The 14,733-nt window shown below is 41.6% G+C and overlaps 1 protein-coding gene and 1 long non-coding RNA gene across 3 annotated transcripts in view; one reads left to right on the plus strand and one right to left on the minus strand.

Moving 5' to 3' along the window:
• Nucleotides 1–1,813: 1,813 nt before the first annotated feature.
• Nucleotides 1,814–9,572, minus strand: LOC311519669. The gene is made up of 4 exons (XR_014711338.1): nucleotides 9,491–9,572; nucleotides 7,331–7,397; nucleotides 2,641–2,718; nucleotides 1,814–2,421 (listed from the first exon to the last, which is right to left on the minus strand). It is a non-coding gene; the product is annotated as an uncharacterized lncRNA (long non-coding RNA).
• The window catches only part of LONRF1 (LON peptidase N-terminal domain and ring finger 1), a 30,945-nt gene continuing 25,269 nt past the window's right edge, over nucleotides 9,058–14,733 (plus strand). For both annotated transcript variants that reach the window (XM_084626419.1, XM_084626420.1), the window contains exons 1-2: nucleotides 9,058–9,953; nucleotides 14,591–14,709. In XM_084626419.1, coding sequence (XP_084482545.1) covers nucleotides 9,332–9,953; nucleotides 14,591–14,709 — 741 coding nt within the window. In that variant the 5' untranslated portion in view covers nucleotides 9,058–9,331. The remainder of the gene's footprint in view (nucleotides 9,954–14,590; nucleotides 14,710–14,733) is intronic.

Raw genomic sequence — 14,733 nt, forward strand, 5'->3', positions numbered from 1 at the left:
AACTACCTGAAGAGGGCTTCCAAAGAGAGGGATGGAACGAGGCTGTTCTCAGTGGTGGCAGATGACAGAACAAGGAGCAATGGTCTCAAGTTGCAGTGGGGAAAGTGTAGGTTGGATAGTAGGAAAAACTATTTCACTAGGAGGGTGGTGAAGCACTGGAATGGGTTACCTAGGGAGGTGGTGGAATCTCCACTCTTAGAGGTTTTTAAGGCCCAGCTTGACAAAGCGCTGGCTGGGATGATTTAGTTGGGGTTGGTCCTGCTTTGGGCAGGGGGTTGGACTAGGTGACCCCCTGAGGTCTCTTCCAACCCTAATCTTCTATGATTCTATGAACCAACTTCCAACCTGCTCCCTGTCTAACTGTATTCTGTTTAGAATTCTCCCCTTAAAATATTTTGTTACTGCCCCCAAAATGTGTGTTCTCCTCTGCTGGGTGTGTGTGTGTGTGTGTGTGTGTGTACATTCTAGGTAGAAAGCTGTGAGATTGTGGGCATCATTCCCCTTTGCCTCTGGTTTCACAGTTTATGACAGGTCATAAGAATTCCGCATAGACCTTTTTCAAAAGCCTTCTATTATGTTGTGTTATCATTTACTTTTAATAAGTCAATGACTTTGGCTGAGATAAGAACTGTCCCTAACATGAGTGTAATACCTAATTTTGAAGAATGGGATCAGTTGTTGCCCTGATCCCTAAATTTGTAAATAAAGTTGCAGCGCTTAGCACCTGTGGAAGCCCCAGGACTAGTAACTGAAAATCCTGTGTGCTTTTTTAGGCAATTGACAACAAGACCAATAGGCACTGAAGTCATCCCAGAGGGCATATCCTTTGAATTGGGATGTGTTGGGGTCCAGAAACTAGTAAGCACAGTAAATCTGGACAAGAAAAATATGTTACAGCTTCTACTCTTAACTATCCTCATTTTGAAACCAGACCCTAAATGTAAGTTATAGCATGGATTTGTGATTATTAGGATATATAAGAGAGAAGATGTTTTATTTGGAATTTGTTCAGAAAAGGAGACTAGACTTACTGTGTAGCCTTGGAAAAGTCACTGGATCTTTATGAGAGTCAGTTTATCCATCTATAAAATTTGTGTGGTAATAATTACCTACCTCACAGGGGTTCTAAGAGACATAACTAATTATATTTGTAAAGTGCTTTTAGATACTCTGATGAAAAGTGCTATGTTATAAATGAATTTCATGAATTTCTATTTTATCAGTAATATTAGTATTAACATTTCACTTAGAACTAACATATGCATTGCATTTAATTTATTGGGCTCTATGTAGCCATCTTAACTGAATGATCTTTCATAAATCATTGCTTCCATGAAAGAGGATTATGAAGTCCATAATCCAGCTCAAGCATTTATCATGCATCTTCACCAGATCTTTCTAGGAGCTTGAGTGATGCAGTTAAACGTTTAACAGCTTTTATTGTTAATTCTTTTTGTTTCCCCTTTTATATTGTACTTGCTATTAAAAGCCTAATTAGTTTAAGAAAACCAGGTATCTGTTGCTTTTTAAGAGGATGTTCCCTTTGCCCTTACATGAAGGGGACAAATGTTGTGTGTGATAGCCTGATTGCTGGTCACGTGAGAAGAGATGGTAACTTCAGCTCACAAGGAGAGTCAGGGTAGATTAATTGTTTAAAGATAATACAAGTTATTTTAAAAACAAACTTCAACAGGTTAGGCATAAACCTGTGTGACCGCAAGGGCTGAGGGGGAAGATACCAGCGAAAGAAGGACACTCAGGCCTAAGAATAGTAAACTATGCTTTATTGAAGGAAGGAAGAACTTACGCTCCAATCTGCATGGGAAGCCCCTAGGACACGCGGAGGGGCTGCTGGGGACTCTGGCCATTCGGGATAGCTGACCAGTCAGGACTCCACCGGGGGGGAGTCCTCTGTGGCGCTATATTCTCCACGCTTATCTCGGGGTTACATGGGATCAACAGCCGGTTACATTCTTACATGTATGATTTATGCTTATTATATAAACTGACTTGTTTACAGGCAAAAATATGCTGAGCTATGCTACAATATCTGTTGGCAGGGTCTGTCAAACAAAGTTCATTGAAACTGCTTGCATCCTCCGCTTATATCCAGTCACAGTCACTCAGTCCACCACTTAGCTCCTCGCCAATCTTCCGCAACCTTGCCCCTATAACCTGTTTTATAGCTCATTCCAAATTAAAGCCACACATATACACCTATATAGTTATAATTTAGTTACTTTAATGGTATATTTAACTCCATGAAGAATGAACAGAACAAATAAAGAATGTTGAAATATTTGTCAGAGGCAATCAATATGAGTGCACTTTTTCCCCACATATGTTTTGGAACTGTGTAAAAAAAAAAAAAGAGGATTTGGAGCTGATGTAAAGTCTGTTGGCATGGACCCAAGCAAAATCCTTAAAAAAAAAAAAAAAAAAAGTTAACATCAAATTAGATTTTCAAATACTCAGTAACTATAGACAAAGAAAAAATGCATTACTGTAAATAAATGCATTTATCCCAAGGACTGGATAAAAGTTATGGGATCCTCTCTGAAATGTGTATAAATGAATAAGAAAAACTTAGGGCCTGATCCTGCCAATCCTTATTCATCTACCCAAATAGTCTTTACTTACCTGTGTAGTTGAATTGACTTCACTGGGTTAGTAAAGGCTACTTCAGTGAGTTCAAGTTTTCTGGACTGGACTCTAACACTTCAGAGACAGAAAGAAAAGTACAAGAGTTTTCTACCCATTTTTTCCCTTATGAAACAGAGGTTGAGTATTTGTTGGTTGTTTTTCCTGTGTTTCCTCACAAACTCAGAACAAAAATCAAACTGTCTGAAAGGAACCTTGTAAAACTGAAAAAAGCTAATATTACACCGGGGGAGGAAGGACAAATCACATCCAACGTAGTCCTGTAACAGGGTAGCTCACCCCTTAAGGGCTGGTGACTCTGGGGCTAGCCAATCCTGTGTGGTAATGGACTTTATTTTGGGACACTGAGCATTAAAAATTGTTTCTGTCATTAAACCAGCCCCAGGAACAGATGGTGTTAACCAAGAAGTCTGTGTGCAATTCTCAAGGGGCCCTGAAGTAGGGGAGAAACAGAGGCAGAGTGCAGCAGAGTAACCTGAGGCCCCAAGGGGTTGCTCTGTGAATGGCAACCCTGTTACAAGCCAAGCTTTTTTATAGCGTTATTGCTCTTGTGGTGGAATAAATCATGCATTCTTTACATTTTGCATTACAAAAGTAAGAACAAGTAGTTTATCCACCTTACTTGGCAATTGTTGCTTAATACTGACTCAATACATATTGAGTTACATAAGCAATAATATGTAATGGAAAGTAATTTTGTTCCAGTAACAGAATATATTTTCCTACCTCATAAACAATGTTATTTTTAAAACCCTATTATATAGCAGTGTCACTGTAGCAAATGTTGTAGCAATGCTGCAATTTAAACATCCACCTTTGGGGATATCTATTTATCTAGGCCTTAAAGCAAATATTCCATGTTTAGGCCTTGATCTTTCCCTAAACAGAAAAAGCATGTCTATTAGACTGAAGACTCTGAGGTTCACTTTGCAAGAGCTACTTATAGTTGAGCTTGCTGTGGTCAGGATTTGCCTCTCTCTGCTGTTCAGGACGAGGTCCAAGTTTGTACAGTGCTAATCACAATAGGACTCCAATCCTAACATAGCTTCTGGGTACTATCACAATACAAATATTTATCTTAATTCATGAGAAGTAATGATTCTCTTTTTCAATAATGTCAGTATATTCCTTTGAGTAACATGGGTTCAGTTTCCTTTTGAAGGACATTAATTATATAGCATGGAGTGAATAAATCTGAAGCTGTTTGGATTATAGTTATAAAACTCAACCTTAGTGATGATGTTTGTACCACAATAAAAATTTCATTGTGCTGTGACACCAGCGCAGAACAACCCCCTGCTCTATAAGTCCATCCCAAGCACACAAAATGATAAAGAGCAGATTGGAGAGGGGTTTCTTCTTTAATGCCTGCAGAGAAGCAGCCAGCCCATTTTTTTCTCTTCTTCTCCACCCTCAAACTCTCTGACTGTAGACTTCCAGGACATGACAAAACAGGATATGGTGACATTTACCTCACAATGCAACATCGCAATATCCTGATTCAAATGTCTACATGAGATTTTACTTTAGCATGGCAAATTCAAATCCACCAAGTTTGAGCAAGCTCAGAAATTTTTTATACAAGGTTCCATTTTAGGGCTAAAAAAGCCAGTCTGCCCCATGATACCCAAAATGTTATTTAACTGAAATCCTTGAGAGTGTCCCAATCTTCTTGATGGAAATTACAGTATTTAAAATATTTATTAGAAAAATCAACTGTATAAAGCTCAACCAACCCATTACAACTTACTGAGTCAACAATGCGTATTTTGAACACTTTGTTATACATATTTATACAATAGTTCACACTGGCTCCAAAGTGACTACGGCAATTTATCAGGCCAAAAGAAATACTTTAAAATTCCATCATATATATATTTATGTGCTCTACTTCACCTGAATGAGTCATTAAAAACTACTGTCCCAAAAGGAAGCAAAATAAAGTTTAAGGTATGACACAAAAAAACAAAAGCAAAACAGCGTGAAGTTAAGACTGACACTCAGTTTACTTCTGAATTCATCCCTTGTGCTTAGCTCTCATCAGTGTGTTAGAGTAACATATCTGTACATATTGCAGTACTTCCTTGCTTTCACCTCTTTGCATAACACTCTTAAGCTTACTTCTCTATAGATTTGTACGAGTTATTATATTTAGGATGTAAATATGCTTATATCAGGGAATTAGAATCAAAAACAGTCATCTGTGCTAGTTGACATTAAATGCCCTTGATTGCATTATGCAACACACTGCCTCACAAGATAACAATTTACTTTACATAAGTCACTGAAAACTTTCAGTAAAACAAGTTTCTATTTAATATTTCTATATCCTGTCTTCCATAAAGCAAGTTCCTTATTATTATGGACTGTCATTTAATACACAGTGCATATCTTATAGAAGGAAATGTGAGCATTATGCATATGTTCAAAAATATAATAGGAATGCTTGAAATTTCTACTGATATGTACAGTATGTTTAAATTTGCTAGAATTTGCTATTTTCCCCAAAGGTGTTGCAATCATCTACCCATATACTAGAATTAGATTTTTTTATTATTTTATTAATCATTCATATCATAGCACCTATGAGCCACTAGAAATCTGTGGAAGGTATGAATTCTGCACCCCCAGCAGGGTGGAGAATTCCCCAGGAGTAATTTGCTGACCCGAAATGGTTTTGCTTTCTCACCCAACCGATGCAATTGTTTTGCAGTATTGGCAAACCCAGCAATGAACCTTCTATAATAGAAGTAGAGCCCTGTAAAACTCTGCACATCTGGGGAGTTGGTCAGCTCTGCACAGCCTCAGTTTTCTTGTTCTCAGTGAAAACTCCCTTCTCACTAATTGTGTTTCTTAAAGGTAGACTATCTGTTTTCAAAAAAAAAACAAAAAACAATTCACATTTCTTTGGGTTCAGTTTCAAATTGGCCACCTTCAGTTTATCACAGACCACTTATAAAAGTTTTAGTTCCTGCTTAAATGTTTTACCATGCACCAGGATATCAAGCATCTAGGAGTAATAGACAGGCTGAGGGGTGAATGCCACATAATACCCTCTCCATTAGCCTCCCAATGTGACTAGTCCAGTGGTTCCCAAACTTGTTCCACTGCTTGTGCAGGGAAAGCCCCTGGTGGGCCAGACTGGTTTGTTTACCTGCTGCGTCCGCAGGTTCAGCCGATTGCGGTTCCCAGTGGCCGCTGTTCGCTGCTCCATGGGCCAATTATAGGGGTAATCCTCATATAGGGGTGTAAGTATGCAAAACAGTGGCCTCCACCTCACCTCTCCTTCTCCCATATCTCTGCTCATGACATCAACAAACACTTGAAGGACTCTGAACTGGGGGAGAGGTCCCTGGCTGAAAGGAAATCCAGTCTGTGAACTATTACAACTTGTGGTGAGAGAAAGATACTTGCTTTAAATCCTATTAGCTTGTTAAAGTTTAGCAATTATCTTGTGTTATCTTTTTATTTTGTTTTGTAACCAATCTTGACTTTTATGCATTATCACTTGTAGTCACTTAAAATCTACCTTTCTGTAGTTAATAAACTTATTTTATTGTTTTATCTTAATCAGTGTGTATTTAGATTAAAGTATGGGGAAACTCCAATTGGGATAACAAAGTTGGTGCATTATTGTTTTCTTTTGTTTAAATGACAGACTATGAGCTTATACTGTCGGGGGGGGGGGGGGGAACTGTGCAATATAATATACACATTTCTGGGGTCAAGGCTAGGACTAAGAACATGTTGGTGTCACCCTATAAGTAATTTATGAGTGGCTAGCTAGTAGTACTCAATATTGTGTGGCTGGGAGCAAGTTACATGCCTGAAGCTGTGTGAAAGCAGAACCTGGAGAGGTGGCTGTTCAGCAGCAAAGCAGTGTAAGAGGTATCTCAGGCTAGAGAATTAAGGGGGCACAGCTGTTCAACACTCCTGATTGAACCTTGGGGAATGTCACAGCCGTATTTTTAAAGGAATTTTCACAGACTAAATTTGTATGACACTTTTCCTGGAATTGATTACACAGTTACTAGTCGTAGGGAAATCCAAGCAAATTATTAGCTCATTCATTCTTTCAGCCACACAAACTTCTTGCTCAAATTTTAGAGGTCCAATCTTCAAACCCAATTTTCCCAGTTTTTGAATAGGTACCCTTGCCCCAGTCAGTCTACACTTGAGACTAATTAGGCAGTTCAGTTTTGGATCCCCTATTCCTTAGCCTTTTTAACATGTCTGATCTAATAACTTACGTTTGAGCCTGTTTCAACTATTCCCATACACATCACAGATTCTATTCTACAATCAATAGCCAAACTCCGATTATTATTTAACTGCCCAGATCTAAACAAAAACACCGGGTCTCATACTTACACCTCCATCAAGCTTTGCCTCTTCTGTGTGGTGTTCCCCATTTTCCTGAACTGGGACAGAAGCTTTTGCTAGACACCTTCAACTGTCTTGGTCTGCCTTCAATTTTTAGCAATCCTTCTTTGTGGCTACTCTTGTCATACTATCGACACTTAACTGAACTGTTTGGCAATAATACAAAAGAGCAATCCCCCCCCCTTTTTTTTAAACAAACCAAATGTATCTGTTTGAATTGTTCAGTAAGCTCATGAACCAGATTAGAATCCACTCTTTATCATACATATTAGACACAGAACTGTACCTCCAGGGATAATGCTGATCAGTTTCCATCTTCCTCAATAGTAGTTGCTTCCTCTTCTGGTGAACTACTGCAAGGAAAGATTAAAGTTTTGTGGCAAATTCCACAGTCTCGGGTCTCCTTTTGCTGCTCTTGATCTGTAACTCCAGCTGTGTATCTATAAACTGGTCCATTGCCAAATGCCTCTCCTTCTAGCTCTTAGCTCTGCCAGGCTAGCTCAAAACTGCATGCTAAGGGCCTGTATCAGGTCTGGATAAGCAGTCTCTTTTCTGGGGGTAAGTTCTGCAGGACAGAAAGAGCTGGGACCTGTAAATTGGCTGCTAGAAACATTCCTTTCTGTCCCACTTACCACCCATTCATTTTAGTTGAATTGAGCCAATAAGTCTCCCAGAGAGCATTTTACCCCTTGAAGATATGAGGCTTTTGCATTATTTGAACTGGGAATCCTCCAGATGCTACTTTAGTTATGTTTGTGAAACTTCCAGGTCTTACACCAAATTCTTTTGTGAAGGGTCCAGCTCCTGTGTTAAGTATTGTTTTACATCCTGCTGCCCATTTTTGATTCCTGCAAGCACCTCCATTATTTGTTCTATCTTGCTTAACAGCTCACAGTCTCTCTCCTTGGAAACTAAATCCCACTGCTAACACAGTTGTTATCCCTCTTTGACCTGAGCAGCAACTCAAAGTTGAGAAGCCCGAGGATGCTTAATTTAGAAGTAGACCTTGAAGGAGTCAAGTATTTTTTGTTGCAACTGGGTTTATTTATAAAGAATGTAGAATTGCTTTCCCCAATGCAGGAGGCATAAATGGAGCAATTATTTAGCTTACAGCCCCAAGCCTCTTCAGCTAACAGACCCAAACACACTCACTCCAGCTTTTTCTAGGATCACAGCCTATTGCTTGGCTTTCCTGCTTCTCTCTCTGTTCTTACCTGTCCTCCCTTCCCCCCTGTTCTCCCCACCACCTACCCAAAGAGCTACTCCACCAAAATCTCCTGCACCCACCTTTCATCTGAGGTGGGGGCTTATGCTTAGAGTTATGTTCATTGATAAGTGTGACCCTTCAATCTCAATGGGGTTTTAACTCACCCCCTAATTTCACCCAGCTCCTAACAGGATAGGGCCTAGCAGAGCAGGATTCTGGTTCATGAGAGGGGCTCCTAGGTTCTACAGTAACATAAATAATAAGTAGCCTTCAACCCCAGCTGAAATGCTGTAGGTTACAGTGACCCACTGAGCACCGCCCAGGGGCAGTTTGGTACCCGCTGATCACTCAGCGCAGGCTCAAAGAAGCGTCTTGATCTCATGAAAGCCCGAGTCAGACACAGGCACTGTTTAAAAGCTATTTGAAAAAAGTGCACGTGTGTGTTTGGCTGCGGGGGGGCAGGTTCTTTCATAACGGGGGGCGCTGTAGAGCACAGAGGCTCCAGCATTTTTAACATCACTGGGCTGTTTCTTCTCTGCTTGCCTGTCTGCTGGAGCCTCTGGCGCACTGGGTCCCGGCCAGCTCCCCTCCTTGCCGCTCCAGCCCTGCTGACCTGAACGAGCTCCCTGACTGCCAACGCCTCACAAGCATCGAGTCTCCTCCCCTTCCCCTAGGCCCTGCCCACCACCCCGTCGGGCTCCTCCCACGGCTCCCCCGCGCCTCTAAGCCCCGCCCTCTCCTCGCTGAGCTATGGCACGCGGGGAGCGTCGAGCTGTGTTTTGTAATCTCCTCCGCCCCCTCCCCCACGCCGTGCCTCTCAGCCTATGGGGAGAGCCTGCTGTGGTCAGGTGACGCAGCTTTTTATGTAAGCCAGCGGCGGGTCTGCGGCGATGTTTGAAAGGGGGTTATGGTCTAACGACCGCGCTGCGAAGCTTCTGCTGTAGAGCGCGCGCGTGCTGCGCCCGTCACCCGCTTAAGTGTCTACTCCCCCCGTCGCGAGTGCCTCAGAGCCGTGCGCACAGCCGCGCCGCGCGGAGCGCCACACCCCCCTCTGGGATCCGGGCGGGAGCTCGCAGCAGGATGGCGTCGTCGTCGGTGGGTGTGAGCTCGGAGGGGTCCCCGGAGCCAGGGGGCAGCGGCTGGCCCCGCAGGGAGCCCGAAGGGGAGCAGGAGCGGCTGCTGCGGCGCGGGGAGCTGCTGGCCCTGGGGAACCACCTGAAGGAAGCGCTGGAGACTTACTCGGCGGCACTGCGCCTCGGGCCGCCTGCGGGACCCCGCCGTCTCGAGACCCTTGTGGACTGTCTGGTGCTGAACTACCGCCTCCGACAGGGGCCGGACTGGAGCCGGGACCAGGGGGCCCGGGAGGAGGGAGGCGGCGCGGTCGCAGGGCCCCTGACCTGCTGCGGCTGCCGGGGCTTCTTGGGCGAGCCGGTGACCGCTCGGTGCGGGCACAGTTACTGCCGCCGCTGCCTCCGGGGGGAGCTGCGCTCCCGCTGCCGCCTGTGCCGGGACCTGCTGCTGCCGCTGGCCGGGGGCGGCCCCGCCGCCCAGCTCCGGACCAGCGTCATCCTCAGCCAGTTGGCGGAGAAGTGGTTCCCAGCCGAGTGTGAGAGGGCGAGGACCGGCAACCGGCTGAGGGAGCTGCTGAGCCAGGGGCGCTTCCGAGAGAGTCTGAGCGCCGCCAGCCAGGCCTTGCGAGCAGGTAAAGGGCAGCGGGGGAGGCCGAGCTCGGCTTGCGCGCTGGGCCCTGGGACGGGCCCCCAGTCTGCACCCGACGGGAAGGGAACCTGCTTCGGTTTAGTGGCCGTTGGCGCGAGGGGCAGAGACTTGGCTCCCCGGGTGTGCCGCAGGGCGCGGAGTGTTCTCGTCAATCTCCGGTCCCTTCATCTCCACTGTGCCCCTCCCCTCAGCGCTCAGTCGGGTGCGAGTCGAAGCCGGGAATGAAATAAGCTTCCGAAATCATGAAGGGAAGCTGGCAGGGATAGGCAGCCATTTGAAATAAGTCTGAAGTTTGCTAGAGCTCCAAGAGTTGACTTTCCTAATGTCACTAACTTACTACGGGAATGAGCTGCGAGAGACCGTATTGTGGGGCTGCATGAGGGCTGGCTGGTGAGCAGATACACGTGAGGGGTATTTGTGGAGTAGGGCACGCTGCTGCAACTCTCTACTGCAAACCTTTTCCCAGGACAGCTTTTGCCGTGTCTCCGAGATAGACCTTGTTGGACGGTGATACGGTCTCCTAGAACCATGCCTGTTGTATTTGCCTTGTTTCCAAAGAGAGAGCTGTTTTCCCAGCCTCTCAAGTGTGTCACTGAGACAATTCCCAGCAGGCCAGGCCTAGTTGCATAAGCAGAGGGGGCATGGAGGGGGACAGGTTATGTAATGCTAGTGACATCACAGATGGGTGTGGTAGGAGTTTTATAATACACTGTTGCTAGAGAGGTCAAGGGGGGAGGTGAAAGGGTGTGCTTGGATTATTATTTATTGAGCACTGGCAGCATTCTTGATTCTGTACAGACTCATACGTGGTCACTGTATCAGTGAGGTTAGTGTAGTTCACCCAAGCATTTTGACACCATAGTGATGAGAGAGATATAAACACCTAGACAGAAACAATGCCAGGTTCCCAATTATGATGCCTTAGTTCCAGTTTGGAAGACTGAATTTGGTTAAGTGCTGGTGTCTTATTTTCACTGAGTTTGTTCAGAAACTTAGTCTGGTACATTTAGAAATGATACCTTTTTAACACTTGACTTTTAATACTTGGACGCTGCATTTATGGAATTGCCAGCTGCAGGGGGGGAGAAGTTCAGATATCAAGCTAAACAGATTCATTTGACACAAATCTCTTTTCTGATACATACTAGGGAGAAATGTTAGATGCAATTTCATAAACTGTTGTCAAAATCAAATCTTAAACAGGAGTGTTACAGAATATTTCAGTCATCTCTTGGTAGCACAATATGTGAGACTGTGAACTATTTTGGTTGTAGCAGTGTCCTGAATTATTTTTTAGCACAGTTGTAGCATCTTGTGTCAATGGAGCCAAAGAAGTGTGAAGTGTTGAGTGATTTATTTTTAAACTAGGAACTTCTTAAGAATTAAGTATTTTATTTTAATGATCTAGAATTTAGCATTGTGGCACACACACAGAAGGGAATCAAACAAACGAAGTAAAATCTAAATGGCTTTTGGTTTGTAAATGGGTCTCTGTGATTATAAACATTTATATGGAAGACACACATCACTTTATAGTTTAGGAATTTTGAGGAGGACGAAGGAGGAGGAAATAGATTTTTCTGGTTAGACATTAAGAATCCAAGGGATCTCTTCTCCTCCCCCCCCCCCCCCCCGTGCGCCTTGCTAATGGTTCTGACTGTCATAATACTTGAGGTGTGTATGAATGCAGAGTTTTTTCATTACATTGTTGTACCAAGTTTACATTTAGGTTTGGGTTTAACAAATGGCAGGTAAAACCTAAAAATATAGCTTTCAATCTTAATATTTATCCATAGTTTTCTTATGCAGATTATTCATGCAAATATTAGATTGCAGATTTAGAGATTTACTCAGTCCACGATCCTCCGTACGTTGTTTGTCTTTTCCTGTTGTGTAGCCCTAAAAACTCAGCATTCCAAGTACTGACTAAGTGTACAATAAAGTTGTTACTCAGTGTGGTAGTTCTAATGTTTCAGAGGTGTATAAGAGAACTGTATAAATCTATAATAGATGTCATACATAGGGACCTTTAAATTCATTGATCTGTGAGTGTGTTCTTACAAAACATTTGCTGTAATGTAACTAAGGCAGATACATGATTCTGTTAGTATATATTCTGAGCTATTGGCTTGACAAGTTTTTCTTTTCCTCCTGTAACACAGAGGAATTCTCACAAAAGGCTCAGAGTTTGAGAGAGAGGGAAACAATATTAGCTTACTCTTTTTAAAAATAATTCCCTTGGTTCAGATGTGTTTTAAAGAAGCTTTTCTCCTTGTCAGCCCATCTTAGTTCTACTTTACCCAGATATACAGTCCAAAATCTGATTGACATAAATCTGTTGCCCTGAAATTGAACTTAATGCCATAAACTCCGCTTTAATCAGGTTAAAAGAGAAGATGAGTTGTAAAAGAACAAACCTTTATTCAGACAATTGCTTTTAATAACTTTCTCCTATTATTTGGGAACGTGAATTAATTATAAACATGGAAGTTTGCCCCCTAACTCTTCACAAATGTGGGGATGCGTAGTTCTTATGCCGATTAAGTTGAAATGAAGTTAAGTAGAAGTCATTAAAGGGATGCTCTCAGGTTAAAATCAGAATGAAGGCATCTTGAGTCTTTTAGGTTAGCATGTACCTCCTACCTCCCATATAACTGATATAGGTGCAGCTCCACCATTTAGTAAATTTATACTGTAATCATAAATAGTATGATTTGAATTTTGTATCTTTCTTTTAGCATATCTGAAATACCATAATAAATTATGAAAATAAACACTTATTTGATTTCCTCCTGAATAACACTTTAATTTGGTGAAACTGAAAGTTTTCGCATACAAATGTATTTTTTACAGTTTATGCTGCCTTATTTATTTTTTTGGTATCTTTGTTTGAATAGTTAAACTGGCTAGTTGTAGTCTCACTTCCGTAATTTGTAATAGAATAGGTTTGATGTTTGCAATCTAGATGTTGCGTGGATATATTTTTAATTTTTATAAAAGCATAGGCTTAACCTAAAGTTGGGGCCAAAACTGACCCAACAGTATTTCTTTAAGCATTGCAGTGCTGCAACAAACACTTAAAAACACCTTGCAGTTTTGGCAAGTACAGTCACTGCCATTTGCAAATAGGATTTATGCCTGCTATATGCATATGCATATTGGGTAGTTAGTGGCTGATAACATGTTAATGGGTCACTTCAGCTCAAATGGTCCCTTGAAATATGTAACTACTTATGCTAAACAATCTGTTCCTCTTTGTATTTAGCCACTTTGTATTTAGCTGTGACACTCTGGGTATGTTTCCCAAATCTGAAGATCTCTGCATAAGCCTGAAAGCATGTTGCTCTCACCAATAGAAATTGGACCAATAAAATACATACATCACCCACCTTGTCTCTCTAATATCTGGGGCCCAACACTGCTACAGCAGCACTGCATATAATGTAACGTAGCATTTAGATTATGCTTACAAAATTGCACATGCAAATTTAGGCCTTGATTTTGAAAACACTTTTGCACACAAGTAACTTTACAATGGGAGAAGGTCCACTAAAGTAAACTGGATTACTCGCTTGTGTAAAGCTAATGTACATATTTTGCCAAGTAGAGGCCTTAAAGGGCTGATTAAGACCCTTTAAATCTTGGCCCATCATTTTGTACAACTCCACTCAAAACAACTATCCTATCCTTTTTTGGAAAGGGAATTGGTGTGTACAGTGTGTTAAAAGAACACTATTGATTCGGGTTAGGCTTCAGTTTATCATCTTCTTTAAAAAGTCAGGCAAACAAGAGGACTGGCAAAACCATAATATTAATAGAAATGTTCTGACATTTAAAATTCAAAATATATTTTTATTTAAGGGACACTGTCGATTCAGAATCTAGTCAATAAAAAACAAAAAGTTAAGTAATTTCAGGTACTCTACCTGTTGCCAAGCCCCTACCAATGATTGTGTTTTTTTTATAGTCTCCTATTCCTTGAGACTGTTTCTCTATAACGCTTTGAATCCTGACACACAGTAGTGCTTGAGAATTACAGTAAAATTGATCAGTCTAACTTCCTGGCCTAGGCAGAGTGAAATGTTAACTTACTTGTTACAGCAGAAAAGGTGAAAGTAAATTAGACCTCTTCTAAGAGGCGTAAGTGCTTTGAATTAAAATGATTTTGCTTTTCTCAGTGCAGAGGTGAGAAATTAAAAAAAAAAAGTCTAAACAAAATGTAATGTACATGTGAATGCAAAACTAACTTGCAGATACTTAGACTGTCCACGTTAAGTATATTAGAAAATTTATTTGTTTGGGCATCTTAAGTAGGTTTCAAATGTTACCTTTTTGTTCATTTTTGTAACTAATAAGTAGTTTTATCTACTTTTTTTAATCTAAGATTGTGTAAGTACATTAGAATTTGCTATCCTTAAGATTTAAGGGAGGTACCAAATATTTTGCAAATCATTTGATGCAAACATTGTTTTTAAGTACGTTCAATTTAGGGAAGCATTGCATTTTTAAAAAAAAAAAATCTCGTATGCTTGTGGGTCTTGTCATCTTATAGGTATGTGTAACTTTTTTAATTAAGTCAAAACATGTATATGTATTTAACTAAAAATGTCTTGTTTTTAGATCCCAGTGACTTGATGTTAAGAGTTTACAGAGCTGAATCATATGCTGGCCTCCAAGAGTTTAAAACAGCCATAGAAGAACTAAATTTTATCATCTCTAAAATGTCAAATTGGCCAGAGGTAAGTTGGCTTACAATCTGTGTG

This window comes from Lepidochelys olivacea (genome assembly GCF_965140295.1).
Source record: "Lepidochelys olivacea isolate rLepOli2 genome assembly, chromosome: 4".
In the NCBI taxonomy this organism is placed as follows: Eukaryota; Metazoa; Chordata; order Testudines; family Cheloniidae; genus Lepidochelys; species Lepidochelys olivacea.